Raw genomic sequence first — 27,127 nt, forward strand, 5'->3', positions numbered from 1 at the left:
CCGGCATTTTGAATCCACATGATGGGGTTAGCTCCCATTCCTCTGTCTCAGCTTCTACCAACCTAGCAGTTCGAAAGCATACCAGTGCAAGTAGATAAATAGGTACCGCTGCGGAGGGAAGGTAAACGACATTTCCGTGTGCTCTGGTTTCCGTCACGGTGTCCCGTTGGGCCAGAAGTGGTTTAGTCACGCTGGCCACATGACCCGGAAAGCTGTCTGTGGACAACCGCCGGCTACCTCAGCCTGAAAGCAAGATGAGCGCCGCACCCCATAGTTGCCTTTGACTGGACTTAACCATCCAGGCATCCTTTACTTTTACCTTTGCCTTTTTATTCAGTGGTACTGCAATGCATAGGGAAGGGCCTTAAAAGCCCTTCCCCTCTTAAATCAGCAACAATGGGATATCAGCTCTGCCCAAGGCATGACGGATAATAGCAACAGCCGGGGGAAAGACATCTTACAGGACCAGGAAGAAACACCACGGACCGAATAATTGCCACACGCAGGAAGAACAAGGATTTAGTTTTGAGTTCCTCACTTGTACTTGTAGAAATCATTTAATGTGTTCACACGAATAGAAGTTTATTAATATTGCAGTTGTTGTATGAGGGATTACGATGATGACTGGATTGTAATTGAAATTAATAAGATTTTGGAATGCAGAAATAAAGAAAATCATCAAACCATTTAATCCAGTATTTGCGAGGGGGCACTTTATCTAAATTATATAATTCGGTATTTGAACGATTGGTATTAATAATTGTATTATATATTGGTATTGTTAAAATGAGGCTATTATTGGACTGTAATTGAAAACTAATAAAATTATTATCAAAGAGGGGGATTAAAAGCCCTTCCTCTTCCCCATGTACTGTTGTTCATATCCTAGGTGGGGAAGGAGTTACAACCCTCCCCCTGGTTCACTGTGGTCCTTAACCGGCATCTGGGGAAAGGATCAAAACCCTCCCCCTTTTCTGTGCCCTCCTGTGTCCCTTAACGTGCATGGGGAAAGAGTTGCAACCCTCCCCTTACAGCACACTGTGGTCCTTACCTGAATGGGGAAAGGGTTACAATTCTCCCCCTCTTCATGCTCTGTGGTCCATACCTGCATGTCGAAAAGGTTAACCCTGTATGGCGCCCTACTTTCCTTAACCAACACTGGGGGAAAGGGTTAAAACCCTCACCACCACCCCCATACACCAGTGCCTGCCCTTTTAAAGAACTTTCTAAAAAGCATGTGAAGCACTCATTCAACTTTAAAGTGGCATGTCGTTCAGTTCTCTGCTAACCATCTTTTTCTCTCTCCTCCCCCTCGAACTCAGGGCTCGCCTACTGCCGACACCTGTCCACCGTCCGGACGCACCTGTCTGCCCTGGTAAGCCACACCATCATCCCTCCGGACAAACCCACAAGTGCTGCAGGGGGCCTGACGAAAGAGGTCTGGAGCAAATATCAGAAGGACAAGAAGGTAGGAGGCTTCCCTCTGCACTGATCGATTTTACAGAAATGCTCTGCTGCTTGATATAGTAAGAATCTCAAGCATGCGCACACAGAAACACACCACATGCAGTGCACATGCGCACAAATAGCTTTTCCCTCTTTCCATTCTGTCCATCTATCTATAAAATCAGGTTTGGGGAGACTTTAACTCTAGGGCCACTTTCCCCAGCAGACAGTTTGGAAGCGGCCAACGACCACCGGCTTATTGATCTATTTCGTAAAATTCATACACACTCAGTTGTAAACAACAACAACCCAAAAAGCTTCAAAGTGGCTTAGACAGCTTAAAAAGGAAGTAGATAAATCCACAGAGTGGGAGGAGGGCTCTGATGATGAGTCCACCCTTGACAGCTGAAATCGAACTTCCGTGCGCCATGGCAGTGTACCTCTGAGCACCAGTTGCCGGGGAAGAAGATGTCGACGGCATGAGAGGCCTGTTGCTTTTGCGCCCTGCTCTCGGGCTCGGGCTGGCCACCAAAGGAAACGGCAGTGGGCGGATTTTGTTGCCGTCTGACCTGGCAGGGCTCCTCTGGCCTTAGCAGGAAGATTCTGGCCCATGGCGTCTGTCGCCTGAGTAGAAATGCTCACAGGCCTTCCATGGATGCCGCCGTGATGTATGGAGTTGGTACTCAAACCCGTAAGGCTCCTAGTCCTGCGGCAGATTCTCTGAAATCAATTTGCTTAAATAGCCGTGAGCCCATTGAAGAAGCACTTGATGATAACAGGCCATTAAGAAACCATTATGAGATGCAATCAGGTTAAGTGTCGATGGGTCCCCCTCCTTTTTTTATTACGTTGCTGAATCAGATTAAGGCCCATCTTCTCTTGTATATTGTTTTCTATCAGTTGCCTCATGATGCTCCCAAGGAAGGCAGGAAAATGATAGCCCCAGATAGCCAGAAGTGGAAGAGAGCCTCCAACGAAGAGCCTTTTAGTCACTGACCCAGCAGGTCCTCCAGAAATCCTCTAGAGCAGTGTTTCCCAAAGTTGGGAGTCCAGCTCTTGTTGGACTACAACTCCCATCATCCTTAGCTAGCCGGTCAGGAAAGATGGGAATTGTAGTTCAGCTGGAGACCCAAGTTTGGGAAAACACTGCTTTAGAGTAAGGATGAAACTTGACACACTAGGCCTCACCGTTCTGTTCGGAGCTGCCCAGAGTAGCTGGGGAAACCCAGCCAGATGGGCAAGGTATAAATACAGTGGTACCTTGGGTTAAGAACTTAATTCGTTCTGGAGGTCCGTTCTTAACCTGAAACTGTTCTTAACCTGAGGTACCACTTTAGCTAATGGGGCCTCCCACTGCTGCTGCGCTGCCGGAGCACAATTTCTGTTCTCATCCTGAAGCAAAGTTCTTAACCCGAGGTACTATTTCTGGGTTAGCGGACTCTGAAACCTGAAGCGTCTGTAACCCGAGGTATCACTGTAATAAATTAATATTATTAATACTAGCCACACACACCCTTCTGGGGGTTTTTTTCTGGGCCCACTGCTCAAATTAGGACCCACCCCCCAAATTCTTCACATTTTTTCTTAGGCCTTCCCATCTCTTAACCATGCCCACCTGCCTCACAGATCAAGCCAGGTGTGCGGCAGGTGGAGAGGTGGCTGTGATCCCTGCAATGCAGGGGGTTGGACTAGATGACTCTGAGTGTCCCAGCTCCACAGTTCTACGATTCTAAAGTCGAATTCAGCACACACATTTGCTGATGATGCAGGGAGTTTGTTCCTGCTCTGTGCAGGATTTCAACATTCAGTTTGGGGTCATTGCATTGTTTTTTTTCCTGCAGCCTTGCTTCTTTGAAACTCATGTTTATACAGTGTTAGATGCTGGCAAATTTTTGGAAGAAAATTTTTGGTTGTATAAGTATGATAATGAGTTACAGGTAGGTAGCTGTGTTGGTCTGCCATAGTCGAAAGAAAATAAAAAAAATCCTTCCAGTAGCACCTTAGAGACCATTGGTCTCTAAGGTGCTACTGGAAGGATTTTTTTTTTTATTTTGTTATGATAATGAGGAAAGAGTTAAAAATTTCCAGAAGATAGCATTAGCTTAAATTATATACCTAATATATGGGGCTTTGCAATCGGGCAAGTTAAATGGATTCTCTGTGCCCTTACATCTGCAAAAAGATTGATATTGATACATTGGAAAGAGGAAAACGTGGCCTCTTTCAGTGAATGGATGGAAGATGTGACAACTTTTGCCAGCCCATTAACAGATCGCTTTCAGACAAAAGATTATGTGTGGGAAAATGTAATGATATTTGGAAAGTACGGTATTTATTGTGACCCAGGAATCAATGTATATTTGAGGGAAACAGTAAGTTCATCCATTTACGTATATGTTATAGAGTAATTTTAATTATATTTTACTGTCATGTTGTTTTAAAAGGTTTTATGTATTCTTTTTCTTTCTTTTTCTACTTTAACTCATTGTAATAGTCTTCATAATAATAATAATAAAACAAATCTCTCTCCCTCCTTTCTTTGGCTCAGAATTACAAGGAGTTGGAGCTCCTCCGGCGAGTTTACTATGGTGGGGTGCAGCACGACATACGGAAGGAGGTCTGGCCGTTCTTGCTGGGACACTACAAGTTTGGCATGACCAAGAAGGAGATGGGTCGGGTGAGTACTTCAGGTTATATTTAGATGCTTGATAACTGACCTGGTCTTTTTGGGGGTGTGAGGAAAGGAGTGTTCCTTGAAGATGCTGTTAAGACAGGGAGGTTCAACGGCAAAGTGTCTCCATTGCGCTCTCAGTTCCACCCTGGGCATTTTGAATTACAAAGGGTTGCAGAATAACTTTTGCCAGCAATCCCATGCTGTGTGCACCAACAGAAAAGGCAAACCTCAGTTTCCCTGGGGAGGCTTGCTCCTAGATGCAGGTTCACCAGATAAGGCAGTGTGGTTCTCAAACTATATTGGTGCCCCATTCCCTTGCTTCTATAAACACATCCCTATCCTATTAAAAACGAAGATCATGGCCACTGTTCCCATCACCTCCTGGCAAATAGAAGGCGAAGAAATGGAGGCAGTGAGAGATTTTACTTTCTTGGGTTCCATGATCACTTCAGATGGTGACACGGTCAGGAAATTAAAAGACACCTGCTTCTTGGGAGAAAAGCAATGACAAACCTAGACAGCATCTTAAAAAGCAGAGACATCACCTTGCCAACAAAGGTCTGTATAGTAAAAGCTATGGTTTTCCCAGTAGTGATGTATGGAAGTGAGAGCTGGACCATAAAGAAGGCTGATCGCCGAAGAATTGAGGCTTTTGAATGATGGTGCTGGAGGAGACTCTTGAGAGTCCCATGGACTGCAAGAAGATCAAACCTCTCCATTCTTAAGGAAATCAGCCCTGAGTGCTCACTGGAAGGACAGATCGTGAAGCTGAGGCTCCAATACTTTGGCCACCTCATGAGAAGAGAAGACTCCCTGGAAAAGACCCTGATGTTGGGAAAGATGGAGGGAACAAGGAGAAGGGGACGACAGAGGACGAGATGGTTGGACAGCGTTCTCGAAGCTACAAACATGAGTCTGACCAAACTGCGGGAGGCAGTGGAAGACAGGAGTGCCTGGCGTGCTCTGGTCCAGGGGGTCACAAAGAGTCGGACATGACTAAATGACTAAACAACAACAACAATCCTATTAAAACCATTATTCAGAATTCCATTCTGCACAACCCACTAAGGAAGATAACGATGCAATAAAATACAAAACGCTGACAATTAGCTGCACATTTATTCAAAATCCATTTGAAACCTATTTAAATTAATTAATTCAACAAGATGGATGACCTCGATCCAGCAATAACAGCTTTTCAAAGCCTGAGAGTCATTTACGCCCACTGCCCGCTTACCACTTAGGCAACCCCTTGGGTAATATCCCCCAAGGGACGGGAACCACTGAGATACAAAGGGGTTAGAATCATACAGTTTGAAGGGACCCCAAGGGTCATCTAGCCCAACCCCAAAGGCTGTAGCCCTTCAGCCCCACCCTTCTTTCATTTTTTTTATCCCCCAATCTTTCAGAGAAGCAGCACCTACACTTTGGAACTTCCTACCTATTGACATCAGGCAGGTAACCTGGCTCTACGGTTTTTGGCAAGTCTCCTTCCTCCTAATTTGTCCTGCCCCTGCCTTTCTTGGCACATCACTTTGGCGCTAATGCTAGCCGGGTGTGGAGGTCATTGTGGCTTCTTGCTGGCTCAGTCTCAGAGCCCTGCACAGAGACCGCCCCACGTTCAGCTCACAGCACCGCTAAGTTGGGCTGAGAAACCTTCTGCTTCCAGTCTGAAGGGTTACAGTCCAGGAACAAGACTGTACCCTGAAGAGACGAGGCCTATCAAAGCCGCCTCGTTGTGTATTAGGGTATGTCGTTTTAGGGAGCGAAACCTATAGGTAAAGGTAAAGGGACCCCTGACAATTAGGTCCAGTCATGACCGACTCTGGGGTTGCAGCACTCATCTCGCTTTATTGGCCGAGGGAGCCAGCGTACAGCTTCCGGGTCATGTGGCCAGCATGACCAAGCCGCTTCTGGCGAACCAGAGCAGCGCACGGAAACACCGTTTACCTTCCCGCCAGAGTGGTACCTATTTATCTACTTGCACTTGAGGTGCTTTTGAACTGCAGGGACTGAGCAACAGGAGCTCACCCCGTTGCGGGGATTTGAACCGCCGACCTTCTGATCAGCAAGTCCTAGGCTCTGGTTTAACCCACAGTGCCACCCGCTTCAGTGAGGAGTCTTAAAATTAGGTTTTTGGGTGTGGGGAATTCAAGCCTGGCATTATTTTTGTGATGGGATAACATTTAGCTTGGTAAATCTGTGTTTGATTAGAAAACCACATAAACAACAGGAGAATTGTGTTATTTTTCGGCATCAAGACCTTTACCCTCCCCCCCCCCCCGGAGGTAACGTAGAAATTGTTTTTCCTGAGGGTACCCCAGACTACTAGGGTGGGCTTGGTGATTTCTTGCTGGTTACCTCCCCCCCCCCCAAGAGATAAGGTAGAGGATTTGCTTCTGAGCAGCACCCATGAAAATAGCAAAAAGTGTGGGTCGCTGTGCAGACCCAGCTTGTGCTTATATTTATCTCCAGGGTTGCGATTTAAAAGATGAATTGTTTAAAATATAAAAAGCACGTGAACTGCTCCTGAAAACCAAATAATGTTAATTGTACCTTCTGAAAATGTCAGGTAATGCTCGCAACAACAATAACAACAACATATAAGTGAAAGTGCAATGTGTATGCAACCCTCCAGCATCTGCCTACGGCGAACCAAAATGTAATTATTCCCTAGGCGGGAGTGACAAACGATGGTTATAATCGACAATAGATGTGCATTTCTGTCCCAGGAGAGAAATGGGAACAGCTGCAGGCTGCAAGGTCAGCGTGACCTTGGGGTTTTTGGCCAGAAACAAGTGTGCAGATAAAGTCTGGAGGAGGAGGACAATTTGCCTCTTTTTCCCAGCCTGCTAGCCCCCTCCTCAAAGTCTTTTTCTTGCAGCTAAGATAAGATTAGTGGCAAGTCAAAGAGCATTCTTAGGTAGGGTTCTGAAAGCTTTCATTTGGCGATGTTGCCCAACCCTGGGCCCCCTTCTCTCCCACCAGAACCTCGGGTGCGCATGGACAAGACGAGTTTATAATTCAGGGGCGTTTTGGGCTCAAAACTCCCATCAGCGTGGCCAATTGGTCCATGAGGCAGCAAAATCCTGTGGGTCGGCACCTGACCTGCCACTGCCACCACAGAAGTGAGGAAAAGTGCCGGCAGTGGCGTTCAATGAGATTCTGCTGGAAGCTGCCACCGTGCGACTCAGGGCTGAGGTAGCAGGAGGCAGCATGTTCAGCTGTTTTGCCTCAGGCGGCGAAATGGGACAGGCCGCCCCGTTATAGTCCAGCAATCTCTGGAAGGCCACAGGCTTCCCATCCCTGACTTGGGAGAAAAAGCTAAGAATTGCTGCAGGAGAGGCGTGCAAGCCCCCCCCCCCGTCACTTTTGGGAGAGCTGAGACCGCAGTGGTGATGGATTGCAGTGGAGCTGAGGAAACAGTGGATCCTGGACTAGAGTGAAGACTTCAGAAGATTTGAAAGGCACCTGAGGAGAAGTTAAGACTTCATTTAAAGCCCTCTGAGAAAGCTTGCGAGTTAATTTCAATTGTGTTAACAATGGTACTTGGCTTAAGGTTGTTGTCTAGGGCAGGAGTGGAGAACCTGTGGCTCTCCAGAGGTTTCTGGACTACAACTCCCATCATCCCTCAATACTGGCCAGGCAGGCTGGGACTGATGGGAGTTGTAGTCCAGCATCGTCTGAAGAGCCTCAGCTTTCCCTGTTGTGAAAACCTTTCAGAACCCCCCCTTTTTTTTGTAATGCGCACAGTATATATTTTTTATTTGTTCTGTCTTGTTTTCTACGTGGATACTATTTCTTGTTTCCTTCTTTTTGTGTGTGTCTTATCTCACTCTATGCACTTGTAATTTTGTACTTTTGATTTTTTTAAAATAAAGAATATATATATTTAAATGAAAACCTGCAGAGGTTTCCCAAGGCCTTTCCAGAGATGACTTCCTGACAGCCTTTCCCCCCCTTCCTTTCTGAAGGTTGATGAGGAAATTGCGCTCAGGTATCAGAAAGTGATGGCCGAGTGGAAAGCCTGCGAGGTGATTGTGAAGCTTCGGGAGAAGGAGTCTCAAACAGCCACCAAATTCTCCTCTGGCAGCAGCATAGACAGCCACGTCCAGCGGTTGATCCACAGGGACTCCACCATCAGCAACGATGTAAGGCAATGTGCCTTGTTCCACATACCTCTTTGCTGTGACATAATGCAGAGAGCCTTGCTGGGTCAGACCAAAGGTCCGTAAATCTAGACCAGGGGCCAGCAACTAGAGGCCTGAGAGCCCCAGTTGGCCTGAGGCCTAATTTCATTTGGCCATTGCTCTAGTTTCATGCAGGTGCAAAAGAAGGGAATGAGAATAGGGAGAAAGAGGTGGCACAGAGAGGGAGAGGGAACAGGATACCCTGCCCATAATTGGCTCTGCCTCTGGACCCCCATCTAGGCCCATCCACAGCCTGCTTGCAGCCTCTCCCCCAGCAGATTGATTTGATTTATTATATTTCTGTGCCGCTTTTCACCCAAGTTCTAGTCACCACACCATGGCAGTTTTAAGGTCCAAAATAGTTTACTGCTGCGGAAGATAAGGCTTCAGCAATATCAGTTCTGGACGTTGATTTATACATAAAGCTTGTAGCCTTTGCAGATACAGATACAGATATATACAAGTAGAAAGCGTTTCTGTTGCTCCAGCAGTTCCAAAACGTAAGACAGACTCTGACTCATGGGCGGGACTCATGGACTGACAAATGAGCTGACATGCCTTAATCACTTATATAGATGGTACTGGGCCATTGCCATAGCAACTGGCTTGGCTGACCTTGGACCTCTTGCCTTATCTCATACATGGGGTGTTTTGTGCCCATGAAATAAATTCACCCCTTCCTCCATGTCCGGTTCTTCCAACTGTATCAGGTGGTGCATCAGACCTTCACCTTCCTGCTGTATTCGTTTAATCCTTCCTTCCTTTCATGATAAACATCTTGCCCTTCAGGTGTTTATATCCGTCGATGAAATGGACTCGGTAGAGCGAGACCTGAAGGTTCAGGAAGACCCATCTTTGACCGGGGGCTGCAGCGATGCGCCAACAGTCATTGTGGCCATGGAGCAGCAGCAGTCGGTAGAATTTGACTCCCCCGACTCCGGGCTCCCGTCCTCCCGGAATTACTCGGTCACGTCGGGCATCCTGTCGAGCATTGATGACGGGCAGAGTGTCTGCTTTGAGGACGGGGCTGAGGAGGAAGCTGGCTCCGATCCACAGAGGCAAGATTCCGACCAGGACCCTCAAGCCAAGGGCTCGGAACCTCAGGACTTAGTAACTGAGGAACAGCTCTGTTCCCAGATGGACTGTAAGGAACCTGCAGAGGAGGCCATATCTGTGTGCTCTGCGTCTTATACGGTAGGTAAGAGGGACCCTGTAGAGATGGGCAACCGGTGGGCCTTCAAATGTTGCCGGACTATAACTCCCATCATCCCTGACCATTGGCCTTGCTGGCTCAGGCTGATGGGGTTTGGAGTCCCAACAGCATCTAGAGAGAGCCACAGCTTCACTCTTCCATCCTACTCTCTTGGACAGCCCTGAATACTGCATTTTGGTGATCCAAAAAGTCTGAACCCTTTAGGTCTGTTTCATTGGGCCCTGCCATCTCCTGCCCTCTCTCCCCCCTCCCCCCCGAACTTAAAACAATGCCCTCTTTTTTGGCAGGGCATATTGCAAAGTTAAACAAAGCTGAACATATTTTAACAAAGTTAAAAATCAACAAAACTTTTGAAAAGAAATATAAGCATCTCAATCTTGAGTCTGGATAGACAGGCCTCAACGGAAGAATTCTCAGCAGGCATCTAAAGCAATATAGTGTTGCTTAGAGGAATGACTCTGTAAGTTCTGCAGGTTGAGGAGTATGTGCCCATAACTGGGGTGCTGTTGCAGAGAAGGCCCTGCGCCCAGTGGCCTCAATAAGCGAGGGTGCCTGAAGCAGGGCCTCCACTGAAGAGCTCAGCAAATGGGTGTTTTTATGGGAGAAAAGGGTCCAGTTGATTTGCTGTCTCCTCACAAGGGTTGCTCTTGCACTTGGAACACAGAATGAAATAAGCCGTGTTCCTGATGTAAATGAAGGACTGGGATGCATTAGATGAGGGGTAGTCAACCTTTTTATACCTACCGCCCACTAATGCATCTTTCTTGATGGTAAAAATTCCTTACCGCCCACCAGTGCTTGATGGAAGGAGGATTCAGCTTGTGCCGTAGAACCCCCAACCGCCCACCTAGAATCCTGAAACGCCCACTAGTGGGCGGTAGGGACCAGATTGACAACCCCTGCATTAACTCAAAGTTGGGGAACCTTAGACCTGGTCCAGGGGGACCTCCATAGGCTATGTTTTGACAGATCTGCATCAGTCACACTGAATTGCAGAATTGAGTAGGTCCCACACAGAATTCCCAAAGGAATTCTAAGATACTAGTCCTCATGTTGGCTGTAGAGAAAGAATGAAATGCAATGAAAAATGCATTTGAACCTCTTGGGTTTTTTTGGGTGGTGGTGGTTAAAAGCCTTTTTTTGCTCTCTTCCCCCCATTACAGAAGGCAATTAATAAATCAATGATGATTAGAATAAATAAAAATTAGTAAATTCCTTCCAGTAGCACCTTAAAGACCAACTAAGTTAGTTCTTGGCATGAGCTTTCGTGTGCATGCACACTTCTTCAGATACACACATGCACACTTCTTCAGATACACACATGCATGCACACGAAAGCTCATACCAAGAATTAACTTAGTTGGTCTTTAAGGTGCTACTGGAAGGAATTTTTTATTTTGACTATGGCAGACCAACACGGCTACCTATCTGTAACTAAAAATTAGTAGTGGTTTGTGTGTGCGTGTGTGTGCGTGCGTGTGTGTGTTTTTAAAACACACGCCACTTTCCAAAATTTCAGATTGCAACAGAGAAGTCGTGTTTTATTCAGCAACACCTCTGTGACGTGTGCTTGTATCTTCTAGATAGAAATGTTGGACACTGTTGCCTTAAACTTGCACAGAATCGATAAAGACGTACAGAGGTGTGATCGGAATTATTGGTATTTCACCGCTGAGAACCTGGAGAAACTACGGAACATTATGTGCAGGTCAGTGGAGCCGGGAGGCTCCCAGGCGCGGAGTCTGGGATTCAGCAGGGGTGGAGCCTGACAGTTTGAGGGCGGAGCCTGTTGGAGCAAGGGGCGGAGCTTGGGAGAGTTACAGAAGCGAATAACGATAATATGGTTCGAAAATCAAGTTAGGAGAATAAGAATTCAAATTTTCAGGAGGACGTTCCAAGCTCAGAGAAGCTTCTTGAGATCCTTCCTCCAGATCCTAGTTTGTTTTGGCTGAACCGAAGTTCCAAGCTACATTTTGCAAATTTGCCCTTTAACCGGAAGCAGTTCATTTAAGAGACGTTTCAAGCGTATGACTCCATTTCTCTTCCCTCTGTTGCAGTTACGTTTGGGAACATTTAGACGTTGGCTACGTCCAAGGAATGTGTGACCTCCTGGCTCCACTCATGGTTATACTCGACAAAGGTTAGAAGTCTTCATGGTATCTGTGCAGCCCCATATAAAAATATATATTCATTTATATCACAGTTGCACGTTCATGCTAATCCATAGTTTACCTTAGCTTACAATTTATAAGGGGTGGATGCAGACTCTCCCTGGATTTACTAGAAGTTACTAGAATATTCTCGTGCTTTCTGGACAAAGCACGTCCACAGCTGTTGTTATTCATAGAGTCCTGTAAGAACTCAAGGTCAGTGCTTAGAGACAGAGATATAAACCTGCCACTGAGCGCTGCCTGAATTCTTCATCGTCTTCTTTTTCTCTCTCTCTCTTTTGGTTTCTGTATATACCATGTGTTTTTGCTTCTGCAAAAGCGAGGTTTTTGCCTTGTTGGGGATTCCAGCAAGTTTCGGTATGCTTTTAAAAACCTCAGTAAACGTTTACTGAAGAACTCTGCCTGTGTGTTTTACTCCTTTGTACTCTACACAAAGATGAACTTCCATTACTCTGCTGATTTTGGCCCATGCCCTGCAGTTGCCCAGTTATGGAGACACCCGTTGGCTGGACTTGGCCCCTGGCCCTGACACAATTTTATTCTAAATACAACTGATTGATGGACTTTTTTTGCGTGAGAGAGAAAATGAACTTGTAATATCTGGAATTGAAGTTTGAAGAAATATTGGTATACAGAAGGCAGAATGGTTGGATGTTGTTAATGAGTGAATACTATATTTAGCTGCAGGACAGAGAACTGAAAGTCTTTTATCTTTCTTTATTCTTTTCTCTCTCCTTTCCCTTTTTTTCTGTCTTCCTTTATTTATTTATTTCTTCTTCTTTCTGCCTCCATTCCTTTTTACATCAAGCATTTATTTTCTGTGTATTATATAGTAGATACTTTGCACGGAGTATGAATTTTTGTATATCTATGGGCAAGTATCAATAAATATTTTTTTGAATACAACTGACGGATGTGCTGGTTCATAGTTCAAGCCTAAGCATGTCTACTCGGAAGTAAGTCCTATTGAATTAAATGGGGCTTACTTCTAGGCAAGTGGGGTTAGGATTTCAGCCTTAGATTGCAACCTTAAACACTTGGGAATAATCCCCCTTGAACACAGTAGGGCTTACATCTGAGTAAACATGTATAATAGGATTGCACTGTTTCTTGATTAAAAAGCAGATTTACTCTTTAAAAAGCATTGCTTCACTGTTCTTGTTTTAAATTAACATCTGCCTGCGTTTGATTTCAGACGAGTTGGCTTACAGTTGCTTCACCCATCTCATGAAGAGAATGAGTCAAAATTTCCCTAACGGAGGTGCCATGGACACACATTTTGCAAACATGAGGTCCTTGATCCAGGTGGGGCTTTGCATGCCTATGTTAAAAAAAATAATGTTTAGCTGTCCTGTTCCGTTCGTTTGAAGCTGAAGGCAGTTTAGCAAAATTAAAATGGGCACAAAACTAAAGACTGAAACCAAATTAAATACAATCCACCCAAACAGCAGCGCTAAACCAATGATTTGCTGCCCACAATTAAAGCCCACCCCCCCAAAACTTTAGTGCAGCTGATGCTCTCCAGATGTTTTTGACTACAGGGGCCATAGAGCATGTGCAGAAGGCCTCAGGAGTGATCCCCAGCATCTTCTGTAGAAACGGGAGACGCTTCTCTGAAATCCTGCTCCCAATCATTGTAGACAATCCTGAGCTACATGGATCAATACCCAGCCACCAATATAAGACAGTTTTCTGTGTTCCCATCACCCCCAGCAAGCTCTGGCTAATGGGAGTTGTAGTCCCAAACATTTGTCAGGCGCCACGTTGGCAGACTTAGTCAATGGCACAGAATTTGCCTGGCACTTAAAGGCCAAACGAGGCTTGATCCCTCCTTCAGTCTCCTGGAAGAATGCTGGGACAGACATCCCATTTGTCCAATGGCCCTGCTGTTGATCTTGTAGTGGCGCTGGCTGCAGATTTTGGGCCGTTGGGCAGGATGGCACCACTGCTGCCCATTTGCACTCCCTCTGGGCCCCATCAGCACATGGGTAAAAATCCAGAGGTACGCAAGCTTTGCGTGGCTCTCAGACATACAGTGGTGCCTCGCAAGACGAAAAGAATCCGTTCTGTGATTCTCTTCGTCTAGCGGTTTTTTCATCTTACAAAGCAAGCCCATTGACGGATTAGCGGATTAGCACTATTAGCGGCTTTTAGCGGCTTATCTGCTGATCGGATCAGCTGATAAGCGGCTTAGCGGCATAGAAAAAGGGGGGAGGGGAAAAAACCAGCAGGAACTCGCAAGACATTGTCGTCTTGCGAAGCAAGCCCATAGGAAATTCGTTTTGCGAAGCACCTCCAAAACGGAAAACTCTTTCGTCTAGCGAGTTTTCCATCTTGCGAGGCATTCGTCTTGCGGGGCACCACTGTACTGTATCTGATTCCCAGCTCACAAGTGCAGCGTCTCCCATTTCTTCCCATTATCCCTGCACAGAGGAGGTTCAGCCACGGAGCGCGGCAGCTAGAGTGGCCTAGAATCCTTTGGAAAGATGCTTTAGCCGGCACACTCCGTGGTCAGGCGTCTGAGTGCAGATGGGCATCCTCTGCTCAGTTTCCTCTCTGGACACCTGGCAGCCCATAGCTGAGGACGGTGGGGAGGGAAGAGCTGGAGCAGCTCCCCACCTCTGCTGTCTCTGGGCAGGGGGCCAGTTCCTATGGGAACCGTGCAATTCTTCTGACTTCTCAGCGCCTCTCCCTAAAAGGGGGAAAGCTCTGCAGCAGGGTTGTGAAGGCAGCTCAAACGCCTCCTTGGGACGTTACTTCTGAGTAGACACATGCATGAGATCAGGCCGGCAGGTCTGGAAGAAGGGAACGTTAGGGCAGGGAGGTGTCTGCACACTTAAATCTGGAAGAGATAATGCGCTTGGCTGGAAGAGATAATGAACGATGGTTGACTGGGGTTCGTGTGAGGGGAAGAATGGATGCCAAAGGGTGGAAAGAGAGGAGATTGTAAAGAAGAGTGGCACAGAGAGAGAGAGAGAGGGAGGGAGGGAGGGAGAGAGAGAGAAGAACGTGTGAAGAAGGGCATTGTGGGAAATTAAGATGGTCCCCAGTGCCAGTCAGAGCACCTGGCTGGGAGTCTGTTTCAATGTGGTGGCCAGCTGGGAGCCCATCATCTGCCAAAGGTCGCCAGGTTCTGACGTGGACCCTGAGCTGCAGCCCCTTCACCAAAAAAAGCCTTGTGGCACCTTAGGAATCAAGTGTCCTACCTCCTCCTGCCTTGAACTCCCCACCTCTTCCCCCCTCTGGGTTGGAGGCCCAATAATCTCACCTGATGGTCAGGCCATGGTAGGTGTGGCCTGCTCCCAAATCTTCACGGTTCAAAATCCTGAGACCTTGCAAGCCCCTGATTGCACAGCTGTATTGTCGCTCGGATATCTGTGTTGTCAGATATTTAAAACTGGAACTCATTTTTGTCTTCTGTGTTGTTGTTGGTGTTTTCAAATTTCCCCCCAAAGATTCTGGATTCTGAACTCTTTGAACTGATGCACCAGAACGGGGATTACACTCACTTCTACTTTTGCTACCGCTGGTTCCTGCTGGATTTTAAGAGAGGTAAGATGCTTGAGCCACATATTGATCATGGAACCGAAAGGGTTGGGTGGCATCTTGGGGGTCATCTAGTCTGACCCCAACGTGCGCTTAGTGCAGATTCTGCCATTTCAGAATGCAGCAACAGCATCCCCGGCAGGTGACCCCTCCAAGTCTAAAGATGCCATTAGAGATTATTTTTATTATAGTGGTACCTTGGATTAAAAACTTAATTCGTTCTGGAGGTCCGTTCTTAACCTGAAACTGTTCTTAACCTGAGGTACTAATTTAGCTAATGGGGCCTCCCACTGCTGCCGCGCCCCCTGGAGCACGATTTCTGTTCTCATCCTGAAGCAAAGTTCTTAACCCAAGGTACTATTTCTGGGTTAGAGGAGTCTGTAACCTGAAGCGTATGTAACCCGAGGTACCACTGTAGTCTTAATTTTTCCCCCAGGGGGAGGGCAGTGGGGGGGGGATTAATGTCGTCAAGAAAACTGTTGTGACCATGACGCGCTTGAGTAACTGGATGCTCTCTGCAATGTTTGTTCCTTCCCTTTAGAATTGTTGTACGAGGATGTTTTTACAGTGTGGGAAGTTATTTGGGCAGCAAAGCACATCTCTTCAGAACATTTTGTCCTTTTCATTGCCTTAGCACTGGTAGAGGCCTACCGAGAGATTATCCGCGATAACAACATGGACTTTACTGATATCATCAAGTTTTTTAATGGTAAGGGAGCCGAGCTCAATGCAATTTCACTCTCTTTTTCTATTCTTTTTTCAAGGACTTCGATGTTGTTCAGTTTAAGATTGCGGGTGTTTAGGGAAAGCTTTTTATTTGTTTGTTTAGGAAGCAAGGGATTTGGGCAGAGGGAGGACAGGAGCAGATCAGAATTCAGTCCTGATCATCTGTATTTTGGAAAGCTGCCTATTTTTCCACCTGTTCCATGATAGTTCCTGAGACAGAGGAGCAGGTTTTTGTCTGCGTTCAGATACCACCACACACCATTTTGAATCAAGGCGGCAGACCAAACCTTTCAGAACAACTCGAGATTGTCACCAAATTTGGTGTGATGGTTTCTGAGATCCAGGAGCAAACATTTGTCTGTTTTTGGGTACAACCCGTTGCCACCTTGAATCAAGAGAGCAGGCTGCAACTTTCAAAACTGTGCTTCTTCTAATCATTTTTTTTGGTTGTTTGTTTTGTTTCTTAAAATGCCCGAGCAACGGCAGGTAAGAGGCTTCCACTTGGAAATAAAGCGATGCTTTCCTTTCTGATTATTCTCATCTCAAGCTGAAAGCTGTGAACTTGTTTCTCAGATGAAGTGCAACAGAGTACAGAAGGGGCTCCTGTGATGGGAGTGTTGCTGTGCAACAAGAAAAGGGCGCACTCTGCATCTCAGCAGGGTCAGCGTCCTAGTCTAGCATTTTCCTTGCCATGGAACTTTTCCGAAAATGGGGCTGTTGGGTTTTTCTTTGTAGTTTCCAGGTGAAGATAGCTCAGCGGTTAATGTGAATCGGCACATGCAGACAAGGAGCGTATCTGTATTATCTGTTTTCTGTGTGGGCTTAACAGCCATATCTTTAATTGGGGAACAGGAGATGGAAGAGCAGCTGTTTTGGCTCAGCATTTTTAACACTTAGAAGGCCATCTCGACCCAAGGGTGCTCTGCAGCTTTAACATGGCCATGACATGAGCACATAGTGCTTCAGTTAAAGCATCCAGAACTCCATTGTCAAATTTAGTCCAGAAAACTGTGCTATGGACTATTGTGACTCGGCAAGGTGGGCCGGGTAACTGCAACTTGACTGCGGCAAGAAGAAATTAATCTATCTTACATGGACAGCTCTGGTCCTCTAAGTTGCAAGTGTGCAAGTAATGGGGCTGGAATAGCCTTATCCCAAATAAGGTTTTGCTGCATATTCCTCTAGTGAAAGCTTAGCTAACTGGTCAGTTGAGCTCGTTAGGAGTTGATATAAAAATTGAGGGCACAAGGAGAAGGGGATGACAGAGGATGAGATGGTTGGACAGTGTTCTGGAAGCTACAAACATGACCAAACTGCGGGAGGCAGTGGAAGACAGGAGTGCCTGGCGTGCTCTGGAGTCACAAAGAGTCGGACACGACTAAATGACTAAACAACAACAACAAAAACAAGGAGCTGATATATATACTAGTGGCCAAAACTGTGGAAACCTTTTGGAAAAAGTGTATTTCTGAGGTTTGAAAAAGGAAGCACAACTGCATATCAACTAAAAAAAAGCTGCATAGCAAACACTTAGTTGTGCTTCCTTTTTCGGGTTAAATGGCTATAACTTTTGATAGAATACAGATAAGTGAACAAACTTTGTTGCATTACATTCTTCATTAAATTATCTTTCCATTGATATATAATTTTATGGTATTAATAATAATAATAATAATAATAATAATAATAATAGTGCTATGAGCCAACAAACCTCAGAAATGCACTTTTCCCAAATGGTTTCCACAATTTTGGCCAATAGTGTATGCTCCCAGGCAATCTCAGCTTCCTCCACTCACTTTTCCCTCTGGCTCCTCACACTACTGGTCCTCCCCTTCCTCTTACTTCTGTTGTGTGATTTGTGCAGAAATGGCAGAGCACCACAACGTGCAGGAGATCCTGAAGATCGCGAGAGATCTGGTCTGCAAAGTGCAAACGCTGATCGAGAACAAGTGAGTGAGGAGGCGGAACTGAGAGGGTTTGCCTGAGGCGACGGCAGCAGCAGCAACTGCAGCCTGGCTTGCACCCTTTTAGGGGGAGGAAGGGGGAACGAGAATTTGCCTGCACTTGTCACTTCAATTAATGGTTTACTGGCATCTTCTTCCATGTAATCATGTTTGTAAATACCTGAGAGAGTTCTTTCCAGGAGAAGAAAAAGCACACAGGAAAAACAAGGTGGCTTCCCACCAGGAGTTGAGGTTGTGTGTTCACACACACGAGAGTCTTCGCTGCAGACTCTGTATTTCAGGGCCAAAAAATATTTGTGTGTCTTTCGTTTCTCCAGTTTGTTGTGTTAATTGAGTTTCCCAGCACTGGGATGGTCAAAGGGTGGCGAGCATGGGCAGAAGGAAGACTTGATGTGTGTGCCCCCCCCACTGTAATTTGTGCAAAGCCTTGTCCGTCTTCGAACCCACCTACCCACCCTTCCCAACGCCCCACCTTCTTGCCAGTATTTCAAGAGCACCTCCCTGTTTTAAGCGAGCAGCATCTATGACAAGCTGCGCCACATTCTGTGATGAGATCGGGCATAGACCGAGGTGGGGCATCCTTCTGAGGTTGCGCATAGACCAAGGACTTTATGCCGGGAAATGAGCCTGTAGTTCTCTGAAGCTCGTCTGCAAACTGGAGGGCCCCATCTCCTCCCAGCGTTTGCGGCACGGCAGAAGCTCTGTGGAAGTTAAGCGCCAAAAAACAGGCTTCCCTCTGCTTATGTCACCCCTATGAAGCATTTTCTCCTGAAGTGTTTGGCCCTGAACGGGGAAACCATGATAACCAGCCACGGACAGAGAAAGCTCACCGAAAAATAGTGGGGAAAGGAGGGCAGCAGGCAGGTAGTCCTGTTTTTTTCTGCACAACAATGAGGGCTAAGAATCTTGATTTTTATTTTTATTTTTAAAAAGAGAACAACCAACCAGCCAAACTGTGGAGCCCAACGAGGTGCTGAATTCTACAAATGCATGAAATAATTATGTATACTTGCCCTGGTTTCCTTCTCCATTGCCTGTTTGAGGATCTTTCAGTTTTTATGCTGCCTCGTTGCTCTTCAGCTTTTTCTGTTATATAGACCGTTGCAGGATTTAACCCAGTACTCTTAACTGCTGGAGAAACAGACATGGGAGGTGGGGCAGCTAGTCCCCAAAGCATCGCTGACTTCCAGCTAGTTGGGTTTTTGTTCCTTTTCCCTTGGAATGCAATAGAGGGGAGTGTCTTAAATCAGGAAACTGACTCTTTCTCTTTTTTTGGCTAATGCTGGCATGCTCACACGGTTTGTCCCTTAGTCCTGTCGTTTTTTCTCTTTCTTCCTTGTGCCAAGTTAAGTGTTCGAAACATGCATGGTTCTGCCAGACAGTGTCGCAGGCGAGGAAACCGCTTTTCCGATTTTGTGTGCATTTTCATTCAGTTGAAAGGTGAAGAAGTCTTTAAAATCCCCAAAACCCCCTTTAAAACCTGATGGGTTCATCCATGTTTTAAAAATGAAAACACAGTGCACTACATTTTTGGAGAATGTATTATATACGACACTTTACTATGTAAAAAAAACACACAGAGAGAAAAAGGAAACACAACCAAAAACAACAAAAAAATTAATGAATTTAACTGTGCAAACTTTGTTGTACCTGTTTATTATAATGTTTCTGCATAATAGTATTTTATGAATATTGTGTACTGCCTTATTTTTGTCAGGAGCAGAATATTTTCTTTATTGCTCAAGAGTTTATTTATCTTTTACGTGCAACCAATGGATTAAAAGAAAATACATATTGTCAAAGCTTTTTCTAATGAGTAAAAAGTTTTCTTTGTCGCTCATAAAACGAAGTGTGACTTTGCCACCTCAGACCAAAAGTTACATCTTCCTACAGTAAACAAGCAACTGCCTCCTTTGGTAACAAGGGTCATAACCTCTAACAATGGAGACTCCATTCAAATTATTGTAGTTTCTTATTCTTCTTGTTTGTTGCTTGTTACCAAAAGTCTCCAGCGAGACTCCAGCACATTTAAATATATTAATATAAATTGGTCGTACTATAAAAATGTAACAAAACAACCCCCATAATAAGCAGCCACAGGAAGGTTTGGCCCCCACACTGGTAGCCACAAACAACATCTCGCTGAGGCGAGCATTCCAGAGACAGGGAGCCACCACTGAAAAGGCCCCTCTTCCTCAGAGGGAGACCTAGAAAAGTGTCTCATAAGGAGGTCTAAACATCTGGGCAGGTTCATATCTTGAGGCGCGTTCCAGAATATATCGTGGTCCTGAGCTGCAATGAGCTTTATTGCTCAAAAGCAGCATTCTGAATTGTCAATCAGTTTTGACAGCACTGGTGGTTCTGTGATCTGCTAGACTCGGATTGTGTCAGCTGCCAGGATGGCCATGTTCTGTGCTCCTCGAAGGCTGCTTTCAAAGGCAGCCCCATACGGAGCACAGTGCAGTAGTCCAACCCTGAGGTCATCATACCAGACTCCTGATTGAGCCAACCAAAGCAAACTGGAGGAGTAGGAGGAGGAGGAGGAGGAGTTTGGATTTGATATCCCGCCTTTCACTCCCTTTAAGGAGTCTCAAAGCGGCTAACATTCTCCTTTCCCTTCCTCCCCCACAACAAACACTCTGTGAGGTGAGTGGGGCTGAGAGACTTCAAAGAAGTGTGACTGGCCCAAGGTCACCCAGCAGATGCATGTGGAGGAGCAGGGAAGCGAACCCGGTTCCCCAGATTATGAGACTACTGCTCTTAACCACTACACCACACTGGCTTATCTAGGCCAGCATACTGTTCTTGGCAGTGACCGAACAGCCCCCATACCACTTGTCTGAAAACCTTGAGCTGGACGTACAGGAGGAGGAAAAAGAGCTTTGCCAGGTGACGTCAACTGATGCAGCTTGCTGTTCAAAATAGACATCACATCCCTAAAGTAGAGCCACAAACAGGAGAGGCCAGCATGTTCAAGGGAGTACAGTGGTGCCCCGCAAGACGGATGCCTCGCAAGACGAAAAACTCGCTAGACGAAAGGGTTTTTCGGTTTTGTGTTGCTTCGCTAGACGAATTTCCCTATGGGCTTGCTTCACAAGACGAAAACGTCTTGCGCTTTTTTCTTAAAGCCGCTTGAAGAGGCGCAGTTGCGACGGACCGTGCTTCGCAAGACGACAAACATCGCAAGACGAAAAGACTCGTGGAACGAATTATTTCCGTCTTGCGAGGCACCACTGTACTGAAATGCACCCAAGTAGCAACAAAAAAAGTCTCTCCAATTTTCTGAACAGCTTAACGAGGACTAAACATGCACAGCAGTCATTTGGAAAGGAAAATAAGGAGAGGGGTAGAATGGACTGTCAGGAGGCAAGGATGGCTGGCAGCCTAGCCAGAAGCGCTCCTCATAGATTGCAACATCTCATTGCAACACAGGCTCAGAGCGCGTTACTATTTCTGTGCAGCCTTAATGCAGTCATGCAATCACAGACGCTGGCACTAGGTGGCAGACCATCCCCGTTGCAATAGATGCTTAGGAAAGGGCAGGCGTCTCTGCAACAAAATGTTACGGTTTGCACAGGGCTCTGCTTCAGGGTCCCAGCCAGACATGCACTCTCTGCCAGGATACACCCACCTCTTCTCTGTCCAGGTTCCCGTCCCCATCCCCCCCCAACCAAACATGGTACATTCACATACTAGCATCCTGCAAAATGTTAGAAGGATCTCCATTCAGTGCACCATTGTTCATGGAGCCCAAACTAGCAGTGAAGCAGATGTTTATTCCCAGGTTAAAGTGGACACCCTTGCAGCCTGCATCTCATCCTTGCCTCCTTCAATGCGGCTCTGCTCTAACTAAGGCAAGAAAGCAACATCTGACCATGGAGGATGGTCTATTTGGGCAAATGTACCAATTGGAGGGACACGGGTGGCGCTGTGGGTTAAACCACAGAGCCTAGGACTTGCCGATCAGGTCAGCGGTTCAAATCCCCGGGACGGGGTGAGCTCCCGTTGCTCAGTTCCTGCCAACCTAGCAGTTCGAAAGCACATCAAAGTGCAAGTGGATAAATAGGTACCACTCCGGTGGGAAGGTAAACGGCCTTTCCGTGCGCTGCTCTGGTTCACCAGAAGCGGCTTAGTCATGCTGGCCACATGACCCGGAAGCTGTACGCTGGCTCCCTCGGCCAATAAAGCGAGATGAGTGTCGCAACCCCAGAGCTGTCCATGACTGGACCTAATGGTCAGGGGTCCCTTTACCTTTACCAATTGGTTTGTCCTCACCTGACTACCTTACTTACACCTGTCCAGGGGTTGGCATTGCCCGTCAGTTTCCTTCTGAAGTCTCTGGGTCGCCTTAGAACTCAGCAGAGGGGAGGATGGGGGCAGTATTAGAATTGGTTGGCTCCAACGCCACCTACTGTCCGTCTCCTTGCCTTTGGCCCCACCAGCTGCCAATGACATATGACCTGTAGGTACCCCATAAGTGTGTCACATGCCTGGATGCATCTCCCCAAAATAGGTAGAACAGAACTTTGGACTTACCATATTCAGGTTCTTTTCTATACAGTGGTGCCCCGCAAGACGAATGTCTTGCAAGACGAAAAACTCGCTAGACGAAAGGGGTTTTCGGTTTTGCATTGCTTCGCTAGACGGATTTCCCTATGGGCTTGCTTCGCAAGACGAAAACGTCTTGCGCTTTTTTCTTAAAGCCGTTTGAAGAGGCGCAGTTGCGACGGACCGTGCTTCGGAAGACGAAAAACATCGCAAGACGAAAAGACTCGCGGAACGAATTATTTTCGTCTTGCGAGGCACCACTGTAGTGGACTGTATCCTTGAATGGGTGGTAATCAGTGGCACTGAGAAGGGGCACATAGAATTGCAGAGTTCGAAGGGACCCCGAGGGCTATGTAGTCCAACCCTCTGCAACTCAGGAATCTTTTGCCCAACGGCCTCGAACCCACAACCCTGAGATTCAAGAGTCTCGAGCTCTCGCGACTGAGCCACTCTGAACGCATTATGACAGATCCTCTGCAACGGAACAGGTAACCACAGAGGGGACTATAAGGGGCTGTTGTTGCCTGTCCCCCCTCAGCAACTGGTATTCAAACTTTCTGTCCTGAATCAGAATCACCCCCCCCCACTCCGCTTTCATGGCTTTCGGCCACTAGATCTAACCTCCACAAATTAATCTTACCTCATTTTAAACCCAACACTCATGGCATTCCAGTGCCCCAAGTGATTTCTAGGGACGCAGGTGGCGCTGTGGGTTAAACCACTGAGCCTAGAACTTGCTGATTGGAAGGTCGGCGGTTTGAATCCCCATGACGGGGTGAGCGCCCATTGTTCAGTCCCTGCTCCTGCCAACCTAGCAGTTCGAAAGCATGTCAAAAGTGCAAGTAGATAAATAGGTACTGCTCTGGCGGGAAGGTAAACGGCGTTTCCGTGCGCTGCTCTGGTTTGCCAGAAGCGGCTTAGTCATGCTGGCCACATGACCCAGAAGCTGTCTGCGGACAAATGCCGGCTCCCTCGGCCAGTAAAGCAAGATGAGCACCGCAACTCCAGAGTCGGCCACGACTGGACCTAATGGTCACGGGTCCCTTTAAGTGATTTCTTCATTGAGTGTGGCTTTCTGAATCTACTGCCAATTTCACTGCATGACTCCCAGGCTCTACTCTCATTTGAGAGGGGGGAGAAAGGAAGCATCTCTTACTTTGTAAGAACCCAGGAGACCTGTTGGATCAGGCCTTTGGTCTATCTAGCACAGCCTCCTGTTCAGTGGCAAACCAGGTATCTGGGAAAAACAAAACCTGAGTACAACAGAGATCTCTCTCCTCCCATGGTTTCCACAAACAGGTATTCACAAGCATACTGAAGCAGCCATCGCAGCTCGCAGTCACTGACAGTGTTATCTTCCACGAATCCTTTTTTTGGTAGCCATCACTGCCTCTTGCGGGAATCAAACCACTAGTTCCAACTACACACTGTGCGTAGTCCTTTTGGCCCGTCCCGAATCTGTCAGCACTGAGTTTCATGAATGTCCACGAATTCCGGCACTATGATAATTGGAGAAAAACATTTCCCGATCCGTTTTCTACATGCTGCACATTAACTTCATACAATTCTATCACGTTCCCCTCCCCACCACCTCCAAAATCTGGAACAACAATGTTACAGCCCCCTCAAAAGAAAAAGAAGGAAGTAATTTGAAAGAACAAAGACTACACACGCCATTTGAACCGTCTGGGAAGGAAACTAAGCCTGGCATTTCAAAATTCTGTCTTAGGGTTTGACCTGAAAATTTGACTACTCAGAATCATAGCTGCCAACGTTTCCCCTTTTTTAAGGGAAATTCCCTTATTCCAAATAGGATCCCTTGCAAGAAAAGGGAAATGCTCAGAATCTCCAAGGAAATGAGTACTATCCTATCTAGGGGAGGAGCCAAAAGCAAGAGTGGGAGGAGCTTGTTATCAGCTGCTCATAGCTCCGCCTTCCGCGTTCTTGAGGCTCCGCCTCGGAGGCAACCAGCCAAAGCCTCTCTCTCTCTCCCCGCAGAAATGTTGAAGAGCCTTGGGCCCCACTGGGCTGTGCTCCTTCCCTAAAAAGCTCCACTCTTCTAAGGTTAATATGCCTGGCAGATCAAAGCTGAACGAGGAAGCATCCCGTGTCCCCCCCCCCAAAAAAAAAAACCCCCTGGAAGAACAACAACAAAAGCCACACATCGAGGCCACTGGGTACTTGGCAGGGAATTCTCAACTTTCCCTGTAGCCACAGATCCGAGAGTAAGGCACAGCATGCTCCTCATCTTCAGAGGGAATGTGGGTCAACCAGGTGTCCCTTTCTACTATCCAGCAGCTCTTTATTTTCGCTTTCAACCTGTTTAGGCCCTAGGCTTTGAAAAACACATTGAAAAATGCAGCAACGTATGAGGTTGTCATCTCAGAGGGGAAATAGGGGCACCGTAAACCCCACTGAAGTCTCTCACATCCCAATGTCCGCTTCCTGGGCATGACTTGATTATCTCTTCCAGTAATCTGAATGGGGCCATGGCAACCTCAGCCGGGTTGAATACACAGCAGCAGAATTCGACTGCCCCCCACCCTCAATCCACGCAGAGAGAAAGGAACGTTATTGCAAATCGTGCATGTTTAAAAATAATAATAATAAGCGGAAAAGGAACAAAGGCAAACACAGCGAGTAATTTATAAAACGAGACCCTTTAGGAATTACAACAACAAAAAATCCAGTTGTGTGCAATTTTTTCTCTCTCCTTTTATTAGACAGAGGGTTTCCTTAAAATGCCAGTAACAAGTCACAGTGATTATTGATGGTTGAACTGAAATGCAAATATACGGAAAGGAAAAAATACTGCAACATGTCGCGTATGTTTTTTTTTTATTTTAAATATGGTTTTACCCTGGTCCACCAAACCATCTGTCTTTGAAAGATGCTCATTTAAAAAGGATAACTCTGTCTTCTCTTTCCAAAAGGAAGAGATTATTGTTTGTTTTGTTGTTTTTTTTCAAATTTTCTGTTAACATGTCTAATATTCCTGCAAGGGGGAAAAAAAAAGCAATCAGCCTTCTCAACGGCCTTCATTTGATAACAATATTTATATATATATGTAGCTATAGGCAGGTAGATATATATATAAATATATAATATATATATTTCTATGATTCTCTTCTTCTTCCTCTTCTTAATCTATGCAAAGTCTCTCCATAAAGAGATCAGCCATTTTTTTTAAAAAAAAAACAAACCTACAAAGAAGCAACACATTTTAAAAAATAAAAATAAAAATAAAACAGGGTAGGGGGAGGGAAGGGGAAAAAATGTCTTAAGAACATTATTATAGTCATACTTCGTTGATTACATGGAAAAAAAGGGGGGGTTAATAATCACTAAGTAGGACTGTTCATTAAATGTTCTGATTGGGGGAAATTCAAGTGCAGTAGCAGGACCCGGTTTTTCTCAATTACCAGGTTGCCTGATAGAAATCAAGAAAGGGGAAAGCGGGAGGAGAAAGAAGAAAAGAACAGCGCGTGTGTTGTGTGTGTGTCTTTTAATCTTTTTTTTCCTGTCCCCACCCCCCTCCTCCCCAGACCTGTTGCACCCTCCCCTCTTCCTCCTCCCTCTTCTTCCTCCTCCTCCCTCCTCACTTCACAATGGGGGGGGGGGCACGCAGTTTGGAATGTATGGAGTTTCGGCCGGGCGCCCGGCGGTCCCTAAGCCAGCTTCAAGGTGCTCACTGGGAACGAAGGCATGGTGACCATGGTGACGGGGTTCAAGACCGTCTGCCCCACCAGCTGCGGGTGGTGCACCACCTGAGTCCCGACGGCCGGCTTGGCCATGACGGCCGGCTGCCCCAGGCCGGCCGTCCCGTTCACTTGCTGGTGAGAGATGGTGTGGGCGATGTGGCTGACCACCGGCTGGCTGACCGCCACGGGCTGCGGGTAGAGGGGGAGCTGCTGGCCTAGGTGTGCCACGTGGTTGAGGGCGGCCGGGTGCACCGTGATGTGGCCGATGGGCTGGGCGGCGGCTGTGAGCTGGACCGGGCTGGAGGCGGAGGAAGGGGCAATGTGCGCAATGTGCTTGCCCGGCGGCCCCTGCAGGACGTGGTTGACAGTCTGGATGACGGAGGCATGCGTGGTGGCCGTGTGGGCGATAACAGTCGATTGAACGGTGGAGGCCGCCACCAGGTGAGTCTGTGCGGGGACGATGGCCTGGGGAGGCACCAGCGCTTGGGGCGGAAGGGGGGGCTGCGCGTGCGGCGGAGGAGGGGCGTGCTTCTGGGCCAGAGGCAGGACGGACGGGTGGTGTGAGGCGGCGATGGGGGGCACCGCCTTCAAGAGCTCGGGGTGCTGGCGGTGGGACAGCTTCGGCAAGGAGTTCGCCGGTCGGTCGTCTTCCATGTCTTCGTCCATGTTGTCTTCACCCTCTGTGGAGAGGACAAAACGGGGACACATGTATTTATTACAGTCATACCTCGGGTTACAGATACTTTGGGTTGTGTTTTTTTGGGTTACGGACCGCCCAAACCCAGAAGTACCAGAATGGATTACTTCCGGGTTTCGGCGGTCGCGCATGTGCAGACGCACTACATCACCCTTTGCGCATGCGCAGAAGTGCTGAATGGCAACCCTCGCGTGCGCAGAAGCACTAAATCACGCTTTCCGCATGTGCAGAAGCGCCGAATGGCAACCTAC

At 47.0% G+C, this 27,127-nt stretch overlaps 2 protein-coding genes across 9 annotated transcripts in view; one reads left to right on the forward strand and one right to left on the reverse strand.

Annotated features, from left to right (window-relative positions):
• SGSM2 (small G protein signaling modulator 2) overlaps positions 1 to 18,059 on the forward strand; it is an 81,348-nt gene extending 63,289 nt beyond the window's left edge. For 7 of the 8 annotated variants that reach the window (XM_082201192.1, XM_082201194.1, XM_082201193.1 and 4 more), the window contains 10 exons: positions 1,323 to 1,468; positions 3,995 to 4,123; positions 8,095 to 8,271; positions 9,100 to 9,504; positions 11,107 to 11,231; positions 11,581 to 11,663; positions 12,890 to 12,999; positions 15,150 to 15,246; positions 15,782 to 15,949; positions 17,831 to 18,059. In XM_082201192.1, the coding sequence (XP_082057318.1) occupies positions 1,323 to 1,468; positions 3,995 to 4,123; positions 8,095 to 8,271; positions 9,100 to 9,504; positions 11,107 to 11,231; positions 11,581 to 11,663; positions 12,890 to 12,999; positions 15,150 to 15,246; positions 15,782 to 15,949; positions 17,831 to 17,919 (1,529 nt within the window). In that variant the 3' untranslated portion in view covers positions 17,920 to 18,059. The remainder of the gene's footprint in view (positions 1 to 1,322; positions 1,469 to 3,994; positions 4,124 to 8,094; positions 8,272 to 9,099; positions 9,505 to 11,106; positions 11,232 to 11,580; positions 11,664 to 12,889; positions 13,000 to 15,149; positions 15,247 to 15,781; positions 15,950 to 17,830) is intronic. The other variant, XM_082201197.1, reaches the window with a different exon arrangement.
• A 7,109-nt stretch (positions 18,060 to 25,168) lies between these two features.
• The window catches only part of MNT (MAX network transcriptional repressor), a 65,446-nt gene continuing 63,487 nt past the window's right edge, over positions 25,169 to 27,127 (reverse strand). The window contains exon 6 of the mRNA XM_082201247.1: positions 25,169 to 26,859. Within this exon, the coding sequence (XP_082057373.1) occupies positions 26,147 to 26,859 (713 nt within the window). The 3' untranslated portion in view covers positions 25,169 to 26,146. The remainder of the gene's footprint in view (positions 26,860 to 27,127) is intronic.

Source organism: Podarcis vaucheri (genome assembly GCF_965113315.1).
Source record: "Podarcis vaucheri genome assembly, chromosome: 15".
In the NCBI taxonomy this organism is placed as follows: domain Eukaryota; kingdom Metazoa; phylum Chordata; class Lepidosauria; order Squamata; family Lacertidae; genus Podarcis; species Podarcis vaucheri.